General features: G+C 48.3%; 1 protein-coding gene across 4 annotated transcripts in view; it reads left to right on the top strand.

Moving 5' to 3' along the window:
• Positions 1-21692, top strand: part of Tubgcp3 (tubulin gamma complex component 3) — a 60675-nt gene that overhangs the window by 9917 nt on the left and 29066 nt on the right. Inside the window, exons 2-13 of one of the 4 annotated variants that reach the window (XM_087588476.1) lie at positions 418-525; positions 3322-3389; positions 6354-6431; positions 6624-6722; positions 7370-7575; positions 9005-9174; positions 10857-10975; positions 11475-11600; positions 14534-14602; positions 14915-15047; positions 15911-16077; positions 21506-21616. In XM_087588476.1, coding sequence (XP_087444602.1) covers positions 418-525; positions 3322-3389; positions 6354-6431; positions 6624-6722; positions 7370-7575; positions 9005-9174; positions 10857-10975; positions 11475-11600; positions 14534-14602; positions 14915-15047; positions 15911-16077; positions 21506-21616 — 1454 coding nt within the window. The remainder of the gene's footprint in view (positions 1-417; positions 526-3321; positions 3390-6353; positions 6432-6623; positions 6723-7369; positions 7576-9004; positions 9175-10856; positions 10976-11474; positions 11601-14533; positions 14603-14914; positions 15048-15910; positions 16078-21505; positions 21617-21692) is intronic. The other 3 variants (XM_087588477.1, NM_001107323.2, XM_087588478.1) reach the window with 3 other exon arrangements.

Genomic DNA, 21692 nt, shown 5'->3' on the forward strand with positions numbered 1-21692 from the left:
ACCTTATTTAAGCTGCTTTATTCTGTGTGTGTGTGTGTGTGCATGTGTGTTTTAAAAGAAGGCAGAGACAAACCTGTGTCATAGCTCATAAACTAGAAGCACGTACACAAGTTCTGCCTTTCTTCCTGGAGCTGAGTGCTGCTCAAAGGCTCTTTACCAGGCTTCCTTTCTAAGCCTTGTCTGACCTGTGACTTCAATCACTCCTTTGAAATGGCTATGGGTCCAGTTTGATTTTCCTCTAGAGTTTTCCATATCTCTGCTCTCTTCTTACAAATTTTATAGAACTCTTTTGCTCAGGTCATTGATTTCATATGGCTTCCTCACTTGTTAAGGCTGGGGAGAGTGGTTTGCTCTTGACCCGTGTGCCTGGTGATGACAACTGTCGGGTTATAATTTGCCCCTTTCGCTCCCCTCCAGCCGATGTTGCTCAGCAGTTCCAGTTTGCTGTGAGAGTCATCGGAAGCAACTTTGCTCCAACTGTTGAAAGAGATGAATTTCTAGTAGCTGAAAAAATCAAGAAAGAACGTATGTATTTTTCTTAACTATTATGTAACTTGTAAAAACTTAAGAATTCCTATGTGACATGTGTATGTGTGTCTCTGTATTTATGCATGTATACATGTGCACATGTGTGTCTATGTATGTGTGGTCACATATATGCGTGTATTATACGTATATATACATATGTATGTCTATGTGTCTATCTGGATTTATGTGTGAATCCACATATTTATGCATGTACATATCTGACTACATGTGTTTGCATGCATGCCCATATATGCATGTGCTATGAATAGTGTATGCTATTCTCAAGTATGTTTTAATTATAGATACTATTAAAAATAAGGGCAGTTTAATTTTTCCTTGGCATTATAATTATTAAAACACGGTGGAGGTTTATTTTAACTGTCATAACTCTGTAATTTAGTTTTTGAATACAAAAGATGAAAGGACTCACTGTCACTTCTTGCCTCTCCGATCTGCGATATCTAACAGAACAGTTAACTGCTCTCGGAGGCATCACTGCGTCTTGTCACCGTCAGACTTGCAGCACTTAGAGCAGTGCGAGTATCTCACTTCCGAGATGGCACTTCAGGCTCTCTCAAGCAGTAGCCCCTGGAGAAGCAGGCTCCCCTCCACTCAGCACTTGGATTGGGTTGGCTCTGTCACCCCTCTCTGCTTCTGGAGTGCTTCGTGGAGTCTAGGCTCTGAGTGGCAGGCAGTCCTCAGCAGTCTGTAGGAGAGCCGTCGTGGTCCTGGTTTGGAGAGCGTATTTTGTGGGTGTGTGAGCATGTGCAGTTGGGGCCTTTTAGTGGGACTTAAAACAGGCCTTGGATATTTGCAGCTTCTTCCTATTGCTAAACTTCCCAAATGAAGTGGACTTTGAATTCGGTTCTAAATGTTTGCCAGTTTGGCCACAGCACTCATAGGAAGTCGTTCTGCATGGCATAGTATCCTGCCCTGAGCTGTTGCATTAGGAATTGTGAGGACCAGAGATCTGTGTGGGTGTTACCTTTCAGAGCTTACCAGAGCCAGGGAGTGCTGGCTGGTGACAGAGTGGAGGCTGTGGCCCCACGATGACTGATCCAGTGCCTTTGCCTGTTGAGGACTTGAGCAGGGTCACTCTAAGGACCCAGCAGCTGGCATGGCAGCCTACAGTGTCATTTGCTTTGTCAGCTGTTGTACTGTGTGGTTTTAAGTTACCCATACTCCACTATGGTTGGAAAGTAGTGGTGAGAAAATACACCCCGGAAACAGATGATGCACAGACTGTAACTGGCCTATCATCCTGAGGATGTGTGTGTCGACATCTCATACCACCCACCCCACTGCTTCCTGCCGGCCAGGGGCCATCTCTGCTCAGCATGCCCATGCCCTGTGCATGCCCATGCTCTGTGTGCTGCCTGCCGGCCTAGGGCCATCTCTGCTCAGCATGCCCATGCCCTGTGCATGCCCATGCTCTGTGTGCTGCCTGCCGGCCTAGGGCCATCTCTGCTCAGCATGCCCATGCTCTGTGCATGCCCATGCTCTGTGTGCTGCCTGCTGGCCTAGGGGCCATCTCTGCTCAGCATGCCCATGCTCTGTGCGCTGCCACCTTTTCCCATGAGTCTTGTTGCTACCTTCTCAGTCACCAGAGCCAGGGCTGCTGTCAGTGCTCCGTGCTTCTCATAGCCAGGCTGCCTCCCCAGAAGCTAGGGAGGTACCCATGTGGGCTGCCTTGTTTTTCTTAGAGGCCCCAACGCATAAGGATACTGACCCCTGTAAATCAGTTATGCTAAAGCAAACCAGAGTGCTCCCTGCAACTGAAAGACTGGGGTTTGGCATAGGCGGAGGTTACAGGCACCCCCAGGCCTGGCTCTCAGACCCTATCTCACTGGTTAAATAAGTAGAAATAACAGTGGGTATCTGGCCTGCTACTCAATATTGAAGCTTACTTTCCCTTTCTGCCTGTCGAGTTTCTCATGAAAATGTGAATTCTTTTCGTGAACTCCAAACTGCTTACGCTCTAGCTTACTACCAAGAACCCTGACTGTTAGGTGTCATATAATCATAATTTCCTTTGTGAATCTGATTTCATGACCTCCTGGTAAGATTATTGCCAGTGTGTGTCATAACGAAGTCATTACTGTAGAGTACCAAGGAAGTCACATAATAATCAAGAATGATAAATGGATAAAAATAATATTGAAAATAAAGTTAATAATGACATTAATGAATTGACATTTAGTTTGAAACAGTGACTATTTTATCTTGAAGCAAGATAGAATACTCCTGCACATCTGGGCAAAAAATGTTAGAATGTGACTTTCGTTGGGGTGAGTGGACAAGGTCTCATCCCTGTGTAGCCGTGCTGGTCAGTAGAACTGGCCTTGACCTTACAAGGTCCGCCTGCCTCCGCCTTCGGAGTGCTGTGGTTAAAGCATGCAGCACCACACCTGCCCACGATGTGGCTTTTTGAGTCAGACGAAGTCAAGTTTGCTGAGCCTGTGAATTATACTTCACTCTCCATCCCTCCCTCCAGGTACCTGTTACCAGTTAGGAGGGTTGAGGGTAGTTTGCCTCACTGTGGATCCATATGTGTAGACAGACCTGTCTTTTTCCCAGCCTGAGAGTCTCCATGTTTTACATATGTCAGAGAGGCAAGGTGAGCTGACCAAATCAACATTGCTAAAGGTCTCCTTGCCCGGTCTTTGGATTCTTGGGCTCAGGATTCTTTTTGGCAAGTCCCAGTCCGTTAGCGCAGATGCAGTGACTTTCCTAATACTGAGTCGTGGGGTGTGCAACTAACAGGCTTACTTAATTCCTTTTCTAAACTTTCAGTTATTCGACAAAGGAGAGAAGCGGACGCCGCACTGTTTTCAGAGCTCCACCGAAAGCTTCATTCGCAGGTACAGTGAGGTGTTCTGGGAGTCTGTGAGTGGAGAGTGCTTGGATGCCCTTGGGTGCTATCCTTTAAAACTCCCTGGGATCACTAAGCCTTTTAGTTGTAGAGAGTGCTTCCATTTGGGAGGTTCAGTATTAGAAGTAAGTGTTAGCTGGGCTTCCTGTCAAACTTCCGATGTGTGTCCTGTTGGGTAGGTATTGGACTCTCCTATTTGCATTGCAATTCCTTGATGGCATTGCTAGGAGTAGGCTGGTGGATGTCCAGACCTGGCCCTTCACGCAGAAGCTCCCACGACTGATGCAGCCGTCTCTGAGCTCATTTTATTGCTGTCATGGTAACCAAAGGGGAGATTTTCTCAATCTAATGTTTTGATAAAGATTTCTCAGCTTCAGTCAAAGAGGTACTTGTACCATAAGGTAGATGTTGTGGCTTCTCACCATAAGGAACTGCTACACCCAGCGTTCTCCCCACCTCTGCAGAGAGAATAAGGGCCCAGAGGATTAATGTTTGCTCGGCAAGTGCTGTCAGCCCGGGCTGTGGAGACTGAGCCAGGGTTCTCCCAGTCCTTGCTTCTTCACACCCTGGAAAGGGCTCTGTGCTTGCGGAGAGCTTTGATTCTCAGTGCAGCTTCATTTACTTCCTCACTGGAGAGGAATACCTCTCCATCTTGGCAGAGCTTAGGAAGTAAGCAGCACGAGCTTTCTGTGCAGCCCTGTAGCATGGCTTTTGCTTGTCTCCACCTCTGCAGCTGTGAATGACTTCTGCACCCGAGCGAGTGGTGACGCAGGAGCTGAGTGTGCTGTAGGTGGGGCTGCTGCTTGGCCCCATGGGATCAGGGAGATAGTTTTATGAAGCAAAGCCTGTCCTGCCTGTCACTGTGGCCACAGGATGGAGGTGCACTTGGGAAATTGAATTAAGAAGGTTGTTTTCTAAGTTCGTTTGAAGCTCTGTTTATTCCTTTGCTTGCTTGCCTGGCTCCCCCTGCCCTCCTTAGATGTCTGTTTAACCCAGGCCGTGTGAAGCTCTCTGTGTGGCCCAGGTTGGCCTTGAAATCATGGAAGTCTTCCTGCTCCAGTCTCTGAGTTTTGGGATTACAGGTAGAAGCCACCTCAGCTGGCTCCTATGCGTTGTTGTGTACGGTGGCCAGCTTCCCACAGCTAGCCCACAAAACAAGCCTAGTTGAATTTTTCGGTCTGGAGATGGACCATTATTTAAGAACTGGGAGACAATGGTGTAATACTAAAACAGGAAATATGCCCAGATAAATAGTCTATCTTTTTGATTAAAAAAAAAAGGGGGGGGGGTTGGGGGTTTAGTTCAGTGGTAGAGCGCTTGCCTAGCAAGTGCAAGGCCCTGGGTTTGGTTCCCAGCTCCGAAAAAAAGAAAAGAAAAAAAAAAAAAAAAAAACAAAACAAAACCATACAGCTCTTCAAAGTACAAGGCTCCCTGATACTGTTTTGTCCTGTTTTCTGTTCAGTGAGGGCTTCTCGTTCGCTGTGTATGCCGTGGGAGGAAGGGTCAGGGTGCAGTTGTTTTCAGAGCTGGGGCAGGGAGGATCCGGTGTGGCCTGCAGCGAAGTCGTGGGCGCTGGCTTGTCTGGGGAGTGAGCCCTGTGTGTAGCTGGGGATGACGGTGTGGTGAGTTAAGGCGGCAGTGGGCAGGTGCTGCTGGGTAAACCTTTGCTTTCATATCCCTTCACATTAGGGTGATGCTTCTGTCTACACAAAGAATCAAGTGGACACACTGCAGGGAGCCGTGTCTGTACCAAGGCACTTCTATAGGAGTCTGAGGTGTCTGGTCTGAGGGCTGGCTGTGGGAGCTCAGTGTCTGTCCTCACTCTCTGCTCCCTCAGGCGGATTGCTCGCTACCCTCTGAGCTTCAGCAGGGAGTGGCTGTAGTCCCGGGGAGGTAGCTGGGTGGGGAGGATGGAGGCGAGGGTGAACCATGGCTTGATGATGGCCCTGGCGAAGCCATCTTGGCTCCTTGGAATGGTAGCTCCCCTTTCCTGTTCTCTGTGCCTCTTCACCTGGCTGACCACACCTGTCCCTGTGTTAAAAGGAGCTGCTCTTAAGCCAGTGTGGTGGCACACTGCGCACTCCCGTATCCCAGAACTGGGGAGGCAGAGAGGGAAGATCAGCTTAGAGGGAGAGAGGTGGAGAGGGAGAGAGGGAGAGAGGGAGAGAGGACTGCGTGGGCAGACAGGTCCTGGCAAGTCACTGACCCTGTGAGGCCTGTCACCTTTCAGGCTGCTGTAGCCCTCCACCCACTCCCATGCTGGATGAAGCCCTACATCCTGAGGAGCACAGCAAAGGCTCCAGCCCTTCCCTGAGTGCCATGCAGATCCTGTCGTTGGATTTCTGTGTGGGCCCCAGTTGTCTGGTTCCTGCTCCTTATGGCCGAGTTTCTAGAGATTCTCCAGGACCCTCTCCAGCTCTGTGATTTGCTGCATGTCTGTTTCTGTTGGAAGCATCGGGTGCTCACCAGGGCGGAGTTCTTTCCATTCTTGTCTTTTCTTCCCTTGACACTCCTTGCTCCAAATGGGGTGTAAACCAAGAAAACCAGTCCACTTTTCCCCCTTGAGACAGGTGACAGTAGTCCTGGCTGGCCTCAAACTCACAGAGATCTGCTTATCTCTGCCTCCCAAGTGTTGAGATTAAAAGTGTGCACCAGGATGCCCAGCTCACCCACGGCTATTTGCTGATACTCCTTTCGCCATGAGTTAGTCTGGGGGGCTTTGCTAATCCAAAGCCAGGCAACCTTGGGGCTTGTTCCTGTGGAGTGAAGGACCAGGTGCTGGCCCCAGAAAAGACTGAAGCATCCAGTCTGCTGGGGGGCTGGTCCCATGCGGGACCCATGGAGTGACTGTCGATGGGCGGACTTTAGAATGGTTTTCTATTTCAGAGATAAGTACAAGCGAGAATAAAGCAAAGTTGATACAATTGCTCTTGTAATATTTTTACCTAAACAGGGAGTTTTGAAGAATAAATGGTCAATCCTCTACCTCTTGCTGAACCTCAGTGAGGATCCTCGGAAGCAAGCCAGCAAGGTGGGTGCGGGAGGGCGGAGTCCTGTGGCATGCCATACCATGTTTTCTTTTCTTCTTTATTATCGATTATTCTATTTATTTACATTTCAAGTGTTATCCCCCTTCCTGGTTTCCCCTCTGCAACCCCCTATTGCATCCCCCTCTCCCCATGAGGGTGTCCCCCAGTCACCCACTCCCATCTTACTGCCCTAGCATCCTCTACACTGCGGCATCAACCAAGAGCCTCCCCTCCCAGGGATGCCAGACAGCGCCATCCTCTGCTACATCTGCGGCTGGAGCCATGGGTTTCCCGTGTGTACTCTTTGATTTGTGGTTTAGTCCCTGGGAGCTCTGGGAGTCTATAGGAAGGAAAATAGCGGGAGCAAAGTAAGAGGCCCACCAACCCTAGAAGCCACGTCATTTCTTCTTTTCCAGTGGCAGCTTCCAGAAGATGTGTTTCAAAATTGTTTTTTTGATGCAGCAGTGTCGTTGAGCAGCCCGAGTGGTCAGAGAATTGACACTTACGTTAGGACCATCAGCCTGGAAGGTCTGCAGCTCTTGAGCTGGGAGAGCCTGTCCCTGTCTTACCAGCAGGCTTCCTGCTGTGAATGCCCTGCCAGATTTACCTGAGCCTCGGGCTCCTCCCGGCTGTGGGGTCCAGCACAGCAGATGTTTGACTGGCAAGATCCTGAGGAGTACGGATGGAGGATTCGCTCCAACCTCCTCATTGTGTAGCTGGGGTGTACTTATAAACTTGTTTGTGCTTTATGGTGATGTTTAGAGAATGTCTGATATTTTCACTTACGAATTTCAGGAGCATTTTCATTGACTTGTTTGAATAAGTGTGAAATTCAAATCCAGTTGCAGAGATAGCATGGGACAGGCATGTGAAGTCCTGTGGGTTGGGCGAGCGCACCTGCAGTCTCTGACCTATGTGCTTACAGTGCGCTTCATTCCAGGTAACTAGCTATGCCTCCTTATTTGCACAAGCCTTACCGAGAGACGCTCACTCGACGCCTTACTACTGTGCCAGGCCTCAGACCCTCCCCTTGAACTACCAGGACCGCAGCACACAGAGCTCTGGCAGCTTGGGCAGCAGCGGCATCAGCAGTATCGGCATGTGTGGCCTTAGCGGCCCCACACCTGTGCAGCCTTTCCTCCCCGGGTAACTCGAGCATTCGGGCGCACGTATACACAGACAGAAATACACACACACACACACACACACACACACACACACACACACACGCACGCACACACACACACACACACACACGAATGCATGCACACACGCACACACAAACCAGCCAGGGTGTGGGTGTGGCTCTCAGTGTTTTAGGTCTGTTCCCAGGCTTTTAGCAAGCTGTTCTTGTTGAACTCAAGTCTTAAGTAGCAGGTGAGTCCTCTGTAGGCTGAGGTTCTCAGACTCTCAGTTGGTGCTGTGAGCAAAAAGGATGCAGCCATCGATGTGCAGCTAAGCGGGGCAGGGTGAGCTTCATGCCATTGGCACTCCTGGTGATCACAGTGTGACAGGACTGAGCTGGTGATTTCCAGAGGAGCGTTGACCAGAGAATCAGCGTCAAAGGCTTGGTGCTCTCCACGTGAGCACAGTGGAATCACATGTTACTTTGAGTCCTAAACTTGCACGATGGTATTGAGGGTAGACTGTGTGTACCACACACAGATTGCTCTGTGACAAGCCTGTCACCTTGATCAACAGCAGTTACAGCTGACCCAAGGACCATGTTTGGCTGAGAGCGTCTCATCTGTGACCTTGGACTTTAGAATGCCTTTTGATGTTGTGAAAAGTTGTAAAGACAATTCTGAGCAGAATTAGGCTTTCATTTTCATTTATACTTTTTTTCAGATGCACAGTATTACTGAATGCTGCTGCCAAGCCTGTGCCCACCGAGTGTAGTGTAGGACAGGCCTGGTAGTTGTCATAGGGAGGGTCCCCAGTACACGGGCCCCCTGTGTGCAGGCCCCTAGGAGAGCAGGTGCCCTGAATGCCTGTGATTGTTTCAGTCCTGAAAAGCAGGAGTTTTGTTACAGTTGTCACTAAACATAAACATCATGCTCCTAGATTTTCACAGAGCGACTGTATTTTCTGGGTTCCTTTTGCCTTTCATTTTATGTATTTGTATATTTTTTCAAATGGGTTAAACTGCAGGGTCACTTTTCATAGTATACACACAGGGTGGGGTGGGGGCTAGTGACCACAGATGGGACAGGGCCCAGGTGTTAAGACCTCTCAGCTCGGGAAATGTCGAATGAATGAAAGGCCATGATCTTGTAGTTAAACTAGGGTTTCAAACTTTCTCTGTGTAGGCGTGGTGTGTGCTGTGTGTTTGTAGAGAATTCGAGTGGAGAAGTATGGATGTCGGACGAGATGCCCAGTTAGGAGTAGGTCTGAAAACCGGGTCAGTGCAGGGGACTGGAACCAACTGTTATGGGGACATGTGGTTCTGGAGAGCCCTGTATCAGATCTATAAAGTAACATAGTATAATAACATAGGCGAATCCCTGGAACGTTTCTATCTCTCGTGGGTAGTCTGCTTAGCTGAAGCCACAAATGTCTCTTTCTTACTCTCTAGACAGTCTCATCAAGCTCCAGGAGTGGGTGACGGCCTTCGGCAGCAGCTGGGGCCTCGTCTAGCATGGACTCTGACTGGAAATCAGCCTTCACAGACCCCTACCTCCAAGGCTTTCCCAAATGCTCTTTCTCGAAACCTGACAAGGTCAAGGAGAGAAGGGGATCCAGGTGGTAAGATGTTTTGTTATTTAGAATTCAGCACCCCATCTGTAGTGATTCCTTAGTGTTCATGGACTGAAACCCGGGGTCCCTGTGGGCAGATGCCTTGTGAGGTCACTTTTTGTTGGTCACTGGTGTCTGCTTGGTCTATTCCCTCTCTTGTCCTTGATGCCTCCTTGACCCAGTCCCCTTCCCATCTCTATCTATCTGTCATCCCTCCTGGGAAGCCACACAGGAAGTCAGGAAGGTTGCTTGTGTCTGAGGGGGGTGGTATCCACCTCGTTTGTGGGGCGGGGATTATCACAGTGCCTGTACTGTGAAGGGAGCTCATAGGTGTTTCTGAGGTGTGAGATGAAGACCTCTGTAAGGGTTTTACCATTGCGTTAGGCTGTCAGGGAGTTGTGTCTTTCATGAGTGCCAAATGTAGCAGTGTTTGGCAGGTCACTAGTTCTGAGTCACTAGTACTGTGAAACGGGCTTTGCTTTGGTTCGTGGTCTGCTGATCCTGAGGCTGGGGTTGCTGCTTCCTCTCCTTAAGAGTAACCAAGGGGCCAGTGCCCTTTGTAGCTCAAGGTATATGAAAGCCTTTGCCCGTGCAGCTGTCCTCATGCAGAACCTTCTCAGCCACATTATCCTGCAGTGTGTAAGGGTGTGCACTCAGGTGTGTGGAATAAACCAGTGGCCTGTCCTTAGCCCTCAGACCTGTGCTTCCCATATAGCCAGAGTGGACTACATGAAATGGGCAGGCGGGCGGGAGGTGGGGTGAGTAGGAACAACAGCAATTTGGCTGCTTTAACCTAGGTGTACTTGTTAAAGGCACAAATACTTCTCTTCAATGACAGTTTTAAAAAATAATTCCAGAGTTGTACCTGCTGCGTACAAGAGATATATTTTGAGTAGAGAGTTGCAAACAGGTTAAAAGTAAATGGGTGGATGGTATATGCTTGTGAAACTACCCACAGAGGGGCAGAGCCTCTGTAGAAGAGACTTGAAGCATCGAGGTGTAGGTGGGCCTTTAGAACAGGGACGGTCTCCTCTTGAAGGAGCTTTAGTAGGGGAAAGAAAGCAGAGGAGTCCATGTGAGCTGCTTCTCAGTAGCTGAGCCCCAGTGGGGATGGACAGGGATGCCATGTGAGATGGGAAGGGCGCCGTTAACCCGATGGAGGGTTAACAGCCCTCTCCACAGCGTGAGGATGTGTCCCAGCTGTTCTCTCTGCCATGGCTCTGAGTGCTGACTCCTCATGACCATCTCGGGCTCCCTCAGGTTCTGGGTGCTGTGCCTCTTTGCCCTCATTTTTGGCTAACACTCTAAGTTTATTGTGATATTTGTTCAGAAGAAGTGGGGAGGCCGATGTCTTCTCTGAACTCTGAACTCCATTTGTAGTGGCGTTAGGAGGATCCTGTCCTGCTGTCACCATGTAGTAAGCTGGTATTACAAGCTCCCTATCTTACACTCCTTCTGGTTCATTTATGTTGTTACCTGTCTGATGGTCACAGGAAGAGGCCTTCTGGGGTCCCTGTAGGAGCACCGCCCCTCAGAAAGCCCTCACCTTTCCGAAATGTGACCTTTCTTTTGTTTCTTGAGCCCACTTCCCGAGTTGGTCTATGTGATCTGGGAGCAGATGTGTAAGAGGTGCTAATCAGTCGTGCCGCTCGCCAGGAGTGCTCCTTACTTTCTTTGCAATCATTCTGCAGGCACATCGGAAGTAACTGAAGCAGCTCTTGTGAGAGACATTCTCTACGTATTCCAGGGCATTGACGGCAAAAACATCAAAATGAGCAGCACTGAAAACTGTTACAAAGTGGAAGCGAAGGTAAGCGACAGGCCCCGCTGTAGCGTCCAGAGATAGCGTCCACACAGTCTTCCCAGTGCTGTGCCTGGGGCTGGGCAGATTTGGCAGTAAACAAGTTTCGCAGCCCGGTTTGACTTCTTTTGTGACCGTTTGTGGCTGAGGTCACAGTCCCTCTGTGGCAGTGCTTCCCTGATGCAGTCTTCCCACATCCCTGCTCACGAGAGTCTGCCCGCTCTCAGCTCTTCTCAGCAGGACAGAGGTCATCACGTCCCCCAGTCTCTGAGGACTATCAGGGTTCCTGATGGGCATCCCAGAGTGGTCCTGCAGGAGCCACACAGCGGGAGCCTGGAGCCTCTCCTCGGCCTCCCTGTTCCTGTGCTCTCTTCAGCTTGTGGTGTGCTGGTGACTTAACCACCTTTTGTGCTCGTGTTTAACGTGAGGATATTAGGACAAGTGGCAGGGCTGACGATGAGTCTACCGCTATCTTTGAGTTTTGACTTTATCTGTGCTTACTTTTCAGGCAAATCTAAGTAAGTCCTTGCGGGACACGGCGGTCCGGCTTGCTGAATTGGGGTGGCTACATAATAAAATCAGGAAGTATGCTGACCAGAGGAGTCTGGACCGCTCGTTTGGACTTGTAGGGCAGGTATGTTCATCCTCGTTAGGTAGGTGCTTCATCTAAGTAAGGTCCAAGTATGAGACACCGTCAGGGCTCTTCTTGAGGAAAGTGTCAGTCCTGAGCCACCGGGAGTGTGCAGGAACTGTGAGGGGATGGCAGAGGGAGGTCCCTCAAGGCCAGAGGGAAGAGCTTGAGAGGGGGAGGGACTTTGAAGTGGAAGAGCTTGGGCCTGCCCTGTAGAAATCACTGCCATTTCTAATGCCACGGATGTGGGAAGTGGGGACTTACAGGTGTCACTGCCAGGGTGTCCACGGTGGGCACTGAGGGACCTACTGCAGTGTCACTTGAAGCAGGCACCTTTGTCTCTTGACTGCTGGATCTTGAGGGAGCAGCAGAATAAAATGTGAGTGTGGAGTACTTCCAGAGCCCCAGCCTCTTGGACAGGTTTAGTGGTCCATGCCTTTGGTCTCAGTTGGATTCTTAGGTAGGAATTGCTGCTGGTGTTACTGACAGAAATTTACTGAGAGGCTCTCAGAGACAGCACAGAGAGATGCTGCAGTGGGGCTGGTGGTCAGGAGCATGGGAGGGCTGCATGGCTTGTGGTCAGGAATAGGACTTTGAAGTTTCAAGTTTGACAGCACAGATTTGTCACCCTACACAGATTCTGTTCATTCACCATAGTTTCTTTCTATAACTGAAGGTGAGGAGAGACTGCGTAGTTAGCCCCTGGCCTTGAGCCTAGCAGTTTCCTCTTGGTTCTGCCTAGGAAATTGGCCTGCTGGCCATTGCTCCTCTCCTCCTCTGAGGGCTGATATTAGAAGCAGGCCTGCCTGGGGCCAGCGCCTGTAGCACAGAGGCAGAGTCCATTCTTTGCTTCACTCGTAGTCCTGTCTAGGAGAATGTATGACATTGTATGACAGTCTCACTCCTTTCTGGTCGTGTGGAAGATGTGGTGTGTCTTGCCTGTGACACCCACGTCCACGTTTGGCTGTTGTGAATAGTGCAGCCAGGATGGACAGTGCCGCTGTCCCCTCAGCACACTGACTGTCTGCAGGGCCCATGGCGTGTTGCCACTTGAAGTTGTGCTGGGTACTTACCTGCGGAGCCTCTTAGTAGCTGACCCAGGGCTCACCCCAACAAGCAGTGTGCTGGCTCCCCTTCCTCCCTGTCCGCCTGATGATTCCGGCTCTTACTGGAGTCTTTCACATTTTGATTTGCATTTCCCAGATGATTAGTGATTTGGACATTTTTTTCATATGCTTATTGGCTTTGCCTTTTGAGAAATGTCCAGTTCTATTCTTTTGAAACTCAGACAGTGTGGCTCTCTCCACCCTTTTATACAGCCTGGGTATTGACAAGTTGTCAGATGTGTATCTTAGATACTTTACCACTGTAGTAGCATCATAAGCGTCTCACAGCACAGGTAGGGTGATGTGACTCCTGTACTGAATGAAGCCTTTTCTGTCTGTTGTTCTGCTGCTGCTGCTGTCAAGGAGTTATGGCCGTCCGTGTTAGCCTGCTTGACTGCTCTTGTTGGGGATCCATCTTCCTGCTGGACTGTCTTCTTTGTGCCTGTCTTGGTCATTTCTATGCACATTCTCCCTGAGGCCTCAGCAGAGCCCTTCTCAGACTCAACATGGGACGGGTTGTGCAGAGGGACACTGGCTCCTAGGACAGACAGTTTTCAGCTCTGCTCCTCCTCTGGCAAGCCCAGGCGGCCCAACTGGCTCCCTCTGGCTGTGGGAGAGGAATGTGCTGAGAGAACCCTGCTGTGTGGCATTTTGATGTGGACCAACTAGTAATTTCAGCTGTGTAGTCTGCATGTTTGCATTTTCCACATCAGACTACAACGTGAACTCTTGATCATTTGATAAATTGTTTATATTTTATATAAATATGTTTGTGGTTCTGTCCTTTTGGACTCTGGGGTGGTGGTTTTGTAAAATGAGATGTTGTACCTGAACAAATTCCGCATTGCTGCCTCTGTGAACATTAGTGAAACTGCTAGTCAGTGAGGATTTCTATGTCCCATGCTAGTTATTTCTGTATATAAAACCTATCCACGTGTGTATGTGTGTGGTTGTGGGAGTGGGAGCTTTGGAAGTGTTAGCCTTCCTTGGGAGCCCAGCACTTCACTGAGGACTTTGTGGTTCCCTAGGTTGGGGCAGTTCATCTTGCAAGTCTGACCTTTGAAGTGTTGTTGTGTGTCTGCAAGGCTGGTGTGTTTTGCAAAGCTTATTTTTATAACTACAGGAGATTAAAATGTTCCTTTTGTGTTCATTTTTTAACCAGAAGGGTATTTTGTATTTTAGTTTCATTTTTAAAACTAAAAGGGCATTTCATTCTTCTGAGTGGCAAAACAGGCCCATGATTTATGAGCTGGTGCATAGCCCTAAGGTGGGGAGCCATGGAGCCCACATATTTATTTAATGGGGTAAGGCTTCAGGCCTTATGGTTGTTGATGGTAGCGTGTCTTGCAGACAGACTTTGGACTGTGTGCTCTGTTTATAGCCTTGGGTTCATGCCAGAGGACACTTTCACTGGACTGCAGGCCAGCGGGTCCTTCTTTCCCACTTCTGACAGTGTCTTTAGTTCAGGTCAGAGATGCAGAGAGCAGGCAGTGTTCAGTGCTCTGCATGGGAAAGTAAATCGTGTCAACACTGAGGCTGGCAGAAGTTCCTAATGCTTGGAAAAGCATTCAAGAAAGTTATTGTAACTGCTAAAACTTAGAAAGGACGCCATGTTAAAGGGCCGTTCTCTGAAGTGACCCACACATGTAGCTTCATGAAAATCCGACACATCTCCATTTCTCTTCTGTAAGGTTCAAGCTTCTTGTTATCAAAATAGATGCTACAGGTTCAGGATCTCAGCTGCACTGAGCTCTGTGGGAAGGCGTTGTCTCCTCTCGAAGAGCGAGGTGTGTGTGCGTGTTTTTTAACCTTGCCTGTCTTCCCTCACAGAGTTTTTGTGCTGCGTTGCACCAAGAGCTCAAAGAATACTACAGGCTCCTCTCTGTTCTGCACTCCCAGGTAAGGACTTCCCCTGTGAGTCCTTCAAGTTTCAAGAGTTAGAAAATCAATAATGTAGAGAGGATTTGTTACTTCGTACGTATACAAGAGTAATGGCTTCCATAGTATCAGATCTGTTCATTGCAGCCTAGAGCCAATTAATTGTCCATTTCCGGGCCCGTCTACCATATGTAGCCTGGGAGTGCTGTAGTTTTACAAACGACTGTGACGTTATTGTTAGGGTAGCTGAGGCCTTGTTCTCACCGTGTGTGGGTTTAGGGGTGATGGGCTGTACTCACTCACTTCTGCTTAACCTTTCCTGTTGTTTTTTAGCTCCAGCTAGAAGATGATCAGGGTGTGAATGTGGGACTGGAGAGTAGCCTCACACTGCGGCGCCTCCTGGTTTGGACATATGATCCCAAAATAAGATTAAAGACCCTTGCTGCGCTGGTAGATCACTGCCAAGGTCTCCTGAGTTCCTCTTTTCTGTGCTTCTAGACATGCTTGAGTGAAAACTTGTCTGTAGGTAGGGCCTGTGATTCTGCTCTGGCTGAGGGTACTGCAGATCATAGCTACAGGCTCACAGGGAAAGTAACCTGGGACCAGGGCAGCCTGCCATTAGCCTGAGATGACGCTGGGAAGGAGGTGTTCTGTGTGAGGCTGCTCTGTGTCTTGCAGCAGTCTTGTCTGTCCTGTTTGGTCTTCGCAGACACTGCTGTAAGACCTGCTCCTGGAATCCTGGGTGTCTGTTCATACTCCTTTACTTGCACATCGGAGCAGTCTGTATAAAACTAGGGGCCATGTAAAGCCCTCAGCTTCTGACACAAACTGATGACTGCTGTGCTTGTGTTGCCGGGACCCGGTTCTGTGGCTTCTGCACCTTCCTCAGGGGTCCTGCTGAACAGTGTCACACTAACCATTGCACTGCACTGCACTGCAGGGAGTTGGGCCTTGTGTGCCACAGCCCAAGTCTTGTCACTCCTGATCCTTACACCGTCTGCGTCTCATGGGTACTTAGATGTGAACTAAAGTGCAACATGAAGTGTGAACTCAAGTGTCTAGGCTGGGCAGCTGGTTTTACACCTGACAAACTTCTTGGCTGACTCTTCCTTGAGTATTTCTGTATAAAGCCAGATTCTGAATCTTAGTGCCCAGGCCGTGTGCATGGCCCGCTGCTGCTGTGTTGAATATAGGAAGTCCTCGCTAACTGAAGAAAGCAGGTGCATTTTATCTCTGCTACTTGGCTGTCTTTGGTTAGTGTTTATTGATTGGTTTGTGCCATGAATTCAAATGTGGCTATTTCTGTGTATTTTCCCCCATTTCCCCTAGGACGGAAGGGGGGTGAGCTGGCCTCTGCTGTTCACGCCTACACAAAGACAGGGGACCCCTACATGAAGTCCCTGGTGCAGCACATTCTGAGCTTAGTGTCTCACCCTGTCCTGAGCTTCCTCTACCGATGGATATACGACGGGGAGTTGGAGGACACTTACCATGAAGTGAGTATGGGGGCTTGGGGCTACGGGGCATGGCTACCACCTCTGCAGTGTGCCTTTCTCAGCCATTATCTCCGCTCTGAACCGCACTGTGCCCGCACTCCAGTGTCAGTGCTGGGAGTCAGCGGACTGATGGCACAGGGAGGGCGGCTCTTCTGGGGCCTGGCGACTCAGCCCAGGGCAGCGGTCTTCTTACATGGCTGTTTTATAAACCTGGTCCCTAGGTGCTGCTGATTGAGTAAAGCAAGCTACTGCATTCGTGTCTGTTTTCCTTTTGAAAACAGTAGTTACGTGTGAGGCAACATGTGAGTTCCTAAGATACCTGGCACAGACTGTGTGGTAAACCAGAGGACTTTGGCTGTTGGGGAACAGGGACAACACACTCAAAAGTGTTGTCCGCAGCAGTAAGAAAGGAAAGACGGAAACACGATCAGAGCTGTATCGTAAGTCCACGTATGCTAAGAGGCTGAGGCGTTCACAGACACAATGTACAGCACTCACAGCAGAAACCCTGCTGTTTGCTGCAGAAGTGGGTGTAGGAGAAGATATTTTTTAGGTGGGCGGTGGGTTGAATCCAGGCCATGTTTGCCAGACAAACGCTCCACTGACCTGTATCACCAAGCTTCTGTCTGGATTTCTGAAATGTGCGTACACAGTTGTTGATTACGTTTCTCAGACTGATGCGCTCGCTGTAGGTATACATGTGGGGTATTTTTCTGAAGATACCTGGTTGCTTGAAATACGAGTAAGACTTAACGTTTGATTTATTGTGAGCATGCATGGGTGCATGCGTGTCTTTGTATGTGGGTTGCAGATATGTGTCACTATATCCAGGGTGTTTGCTTCTGTTTTTTAATGATATTATTATTTTTTCTATTTTTTCCATATAATATATTCTGATTATGGTTTCCCCTCCCCAGCTCCTCTCAGGTCCTCCCTACCTCCTCTCCCGCCCTTTCCTCTCATTAGAATACAAATTGGCATCTAGAAAATAATAAAATATGGTAAAATAAAAACGAATATGCTGGAATAGGAGAAATAAGTGAACAAACAGAAGAAAAGGAGCCAAAGGAAGGACACGGAAACATAAAGATGCAGAGGCACAGACAGAAGTCTCACAACAGCATTGGAAACCGTAACATTTATGCAAACGACTGTGAGACCAAGAAAAAAGAGCCTTGTTTCATATTTGTAAATTGTGTGTGGGTGAGCGCGGTGTCCATGGAAGGGGGCTCTGGCTCCCTGGAGCTGGAACTCTAGGAAGTTGTGAGCCATCCACTGTGGGTGGTGGGGATCAACTCCATCCTCTGCAACTGTGACACCTGCTCTTAAGCTCGGAGCTGCCCCTCCTCACTGAGCCAGGGCTCCAGCCCTGGGCTTTATGTGTTACTCAGTGAGCGTGTTTGTCTGCTGAGTGCCAGAGTTAGTCCATCTCTGCACTCAGCAAGCATAAAATCAGTTCTCATCCCTCGGCAAGATTATATTGTTTTCAAGCTTTTCTTTTGAGTTAGTTTAAGAAAGTTCTATGAGTTCTGCAAATATCTCCTGGACCCTTTCCTGGATTAGCTAAGAGCTAGCATCTTCCTCTGTTGATCCATCAGTTTACCCACACCTCCCCACACTAAAGATTCTACAGTCAGAGACCAATGTCTAACCCGAGTTCGCACAGGGCACGGGCAAGACCAAGGTCCCTAGTCCTTTGTCTGCCAGTCCCTTTGTTTGCATATCAAACTTAAGAAAGTACAACAGGAAGGAAGGTTTAAGTTCATTTTATGAGGCCAGCGTAGCACCACACAAGACAAATGTGTGATATTCTCTTAGGTGTAGAAGCCTCTAAAAGCAGAATTTAGAATTCCACATATTGAAAACATTGTTATCAAACGGAGATTTATCCCAGTAATTCATTACATAGGTGTGGACCTTAGTCTACCATCGTGACAGGCATGATAAGAATTTAGGGGCCCAGTCTACTCTGTTGATGTTAGAGAATTGTCTATTGACGTTTAGCACAATTGGGTGGTAAAACCTTCACCAGAAAAGGTCTGGCTTTGGGACAGTCAGTTACAGTCTGACTGGTAAGAGGCTGTCCCACTTGTCTCTGGTTGAAGAACGTGACAGTGTGTATGCTGCCATCACTCCTACTCAGCACTGTGTTCACTCTGGCAAGACAGGAGTGGAGAGGGATCCAGTCCGGGAGAAAAGATAGGAAGAAATTGGCTTAGCCCGTCTTAGGTCACGTGGTCTTATCATGAGGAAACCCTAGGCGAAGTACATCGTGTGTGTGTGGAAGTACATCGGGAGGGAGGTGGTCAGACTCACGGACCATCAGACAGTGACAAAACCCCTTGTTTCTCTATGTCAGTAAATGCTGCCAACACGACATAAAGAAAACAGCTCCACCCACATCCCACACATGAGATGCTTTGGATTGAGTTTAGCCCACCAAGCCCTTTGAGTACTGTTCTGTGAGCATTTGCCTTGTCCATGACCTTTGTGATCAGGAAGCTGCTGGATTTCAACCTCGGAAGGGGACGTGAGCTCTCTTAAGAACTAAGCTGGAGCCCTGAGTGGGTGCTGGGAGAGGGAGGTTGCTGTGGGAGCCTCTGTCATCTGCCGATGTGTCTGGTTCCTAGAAACGAAGCTGCACGCTGAGGATCACCCCTCTGCTCCTGTTTTGGGGTGGGAGTGTGCCTTTGTCTAGCAGTTAATGAGAAATCAGGGTACAATGACGTTTTATTTTTTCCTGGATTCTTTCTGTGATTGACACAATGGTAGAAATTAAAGGACCTTGAGGGGCAGTGCATCACTACAGTGCAGACTTATGCAATTATATCCCGACCTTGGTCCTTCCTCTGCCACCATATATGTCTCACAGAGCTCATTATATTCTAAAGATGAGCACACCCTTTGTGCTCGCCACTGGCTGCTCGTAGAGTGATTGCACGCTCCTGTGCCCTAGATGAAGCAATGTGTTCATGACTTCCAAAGATGACTGAATTGCCTGGGAGGTTTTTAATAGTTTAAATTAAAATTTCTTATTGTTCAGACTGATGGAAACCCAGCTGCACTCAAACTATCAGGATGAATTGGTGTGCTGTCTATAAAAACTAGCTCTTGTGGTTAAGTGAATCACAGGAATATAATTTATATGCAATTAATCTAATCTGTTGAATGGGAAGCCAAAGGGCAGTGGTGGCATGGTGAAGGTCGCCAGGGAGATGTTACGGTGGGTTTAGAGCATTTCCTAGTTCAGTATGTGCTACATGATAACCTCATCCTAATGGAGCGTTTATTTCTCCAAGCTGCCTCCGTAATGTATTTTAAGCAAGAGTGTAAGTTAGATTAGTTACTTATAAACAAATAATCCCTTAGAAACAAATAATCTGGTCACAAGAGTGTCAGCATTCAAAAGCTTAGCCTGCAAACCCATGGGTGAGACCTCATCTTAAATGACAGTTATCATCTCAGAGTGGATTTCTGCAGAAGAAAACTCGTTAACTGCTCTGAGAGAATGTTGCCATCTAAAACAACAAAAACAGCAAAATGTTTATGTGGTGTCAGTTATTAAGCTTTTCTGGTTTACACAGTTGTGCAACTTAAATGTCTTGCTGGTGTAAGCACTTCTAGCAGAAGTTAGCCTGGGAGTGTGCTGTGTTTTCTCAGTTTCACATGGACTGTGCACCATGTCCTACCTCATTTTTTCTTGGAAGTAAATGATGAGTGTCACTTTCTGACACTCAGCTATTCTTCATCCAGTTCTTATAAAGTTCCTTTGAAATCCTGACTAGCTGTTAGTATGCCCTGTATTTATAAATGTAAATTTGCATCTTGTTTTTCCTGGAAGGATTAGTACTCTTCTTTGAGTCCTTGGAAGGCTGTGACAAAGTCAGAGGCTGTGTTAGTGCTCACATGGTCGTTACGGGTCATTGGCATGCTCGCTTGTTCTTGGCATTTCCCCAGCAACTCTGGCTTTATTATCAACTGTGTTGTTGTTTAAGTACAAAACCCAAGATAAACCACTGTTGGAGTTAATTAATCTAGTAGTTTCTCACTTACAGGTTGTTTATTTATTTACTTACTTATTTTTGAGACAAAAATCTTGCTATGTAGTCCTGGCTGGCCTAGAACTTGCAAAGATATGTCTGCCACCCAATTGCTGGGATTAAAGCATGTACTACCCCGGATTGCTTTTGACATTTAGTAGCATGTTAGAGTGTAATGTATTTCAATCAAAAAGCTTTCCTAATGAAAGGGTAATATTTTTTGAAGGTAAATAGCGATAGATATAATACAGGACAAAATAGAGTGGTAAGAGTACACTGAATGCTGTTTCTGTAATCTGGAAAGTGGGATGAGAATAGGAAGCTTACACTTCTAACAGCAGCAACCAGACCAGGTCAGGGCCCGGGGGAACCACCAAAGGGCATTGGCACTGTGGCCGTCTGCTGTCTCATTTAGCTAAGGGTATAGAATACAGGGGCCCTGCTGGTGGGCGTGCTAGCACACAAGTGTGTGCTGTCAGATACATAGAAATTGGACATAACTCACTCGTCAGTTCTGCTTCTGGAGAGTGGGTTGGTAGGGATCAGGGCAGTGGTACTAAGCCTCGTAGCTCACCTGAAAGTGGTCTCTTTGTACTGTAGATAAGGGGGGCAGTGGCCGCGGGATCTTCTTCCTGTGACTTGGATGAGGGAGAAGGTGTGTTTCTCATAGGTAGTGCCGGGAGAGGCTCATAAGAAAGTCTCTTTAGCGCCCTTTGGCTGCTTGGTTGCTGGTGGCCTTGGCATGGGAGCTCTTGTGTTGTGGACTCTTGTCTTGTGTTGTCGTTTGTGGACACTGTGTCAGCTGCTGCTCCAGCCTGTGGCACTGCACTCTGAGGTGGAGGTGGTCATGAGCGCACAAATGAGGGCCACTGGTCTTGAGTGCTGAGAAAGTGCTGGAGCTTCGTGCGGATGCCACGGCAGCAGAACCCTCGGGACACGGGTCCTGGAGGCTGCCAGGGAGAGGCTTCACTGCCCTCACTCTGGATCTAACTCCTGAGTCCTCACGGAGAAGTGCAACTTGCTTTTGTTGTGGTTTGGTTTAAATTATCTGGAACACAGCCTAGCTTTCCATCCAGAGTGCTTTGTTAAATAAGTTTATTGTGTAAGCGAGTGGACTCTTTGTGTCTGAAGAACTTACTTATAGAGTAACTATATTAATGTCCTTGTTACTATAGTATTTTCACAAGTATTTCTTCATTCTAATTTTTGGTTTTTTGAAACAGAGTTTCTCTGTTTGGCCCTGGCTGACCTGGAACTATCATGTAGACCAGGCTGGTCTTGAACTCAAGAGTCCACCTGCCTCTGCCTCCCAAGTGCTGGGATTAAAGGTGTGCACCACCACGTCTTTTCAGAGCTATTTCTAACGCCCAGTGTTCTTTTACTCTTAGTTTTTTGTGGCGTCAGATCCAACAGTTAAAACCGACCGTCTGTGGCATGACAAGTACACCCTGAGGAAATCAATGATCCCTTCCTTTATTACGATGGACCAGTCTAGGAAGGTAGGTGGGGCAGGACACCCCCATTCAATGTTGACCGCCATTGCTCAGTGCTTGGACTAGGTGGGTGGCAGCTGAG

The sequence above is a fragment of the Rattus norvegicus genome, chromosome 16 (assembly GCF_021556685.1).
Source record: "Rattus norvegicus strain SHRSP/BbbUtx chromosome 16, alternate assembly SHRSP_T2T, whole genome shotgun sequence".
Classification (NCBI taxonomy): domain Eukaryota; kingdom Metazoa; phylum Chordata; class Mammalia; order Rodentia; family Muridae; genus Rattus; species Rattus norvegicus.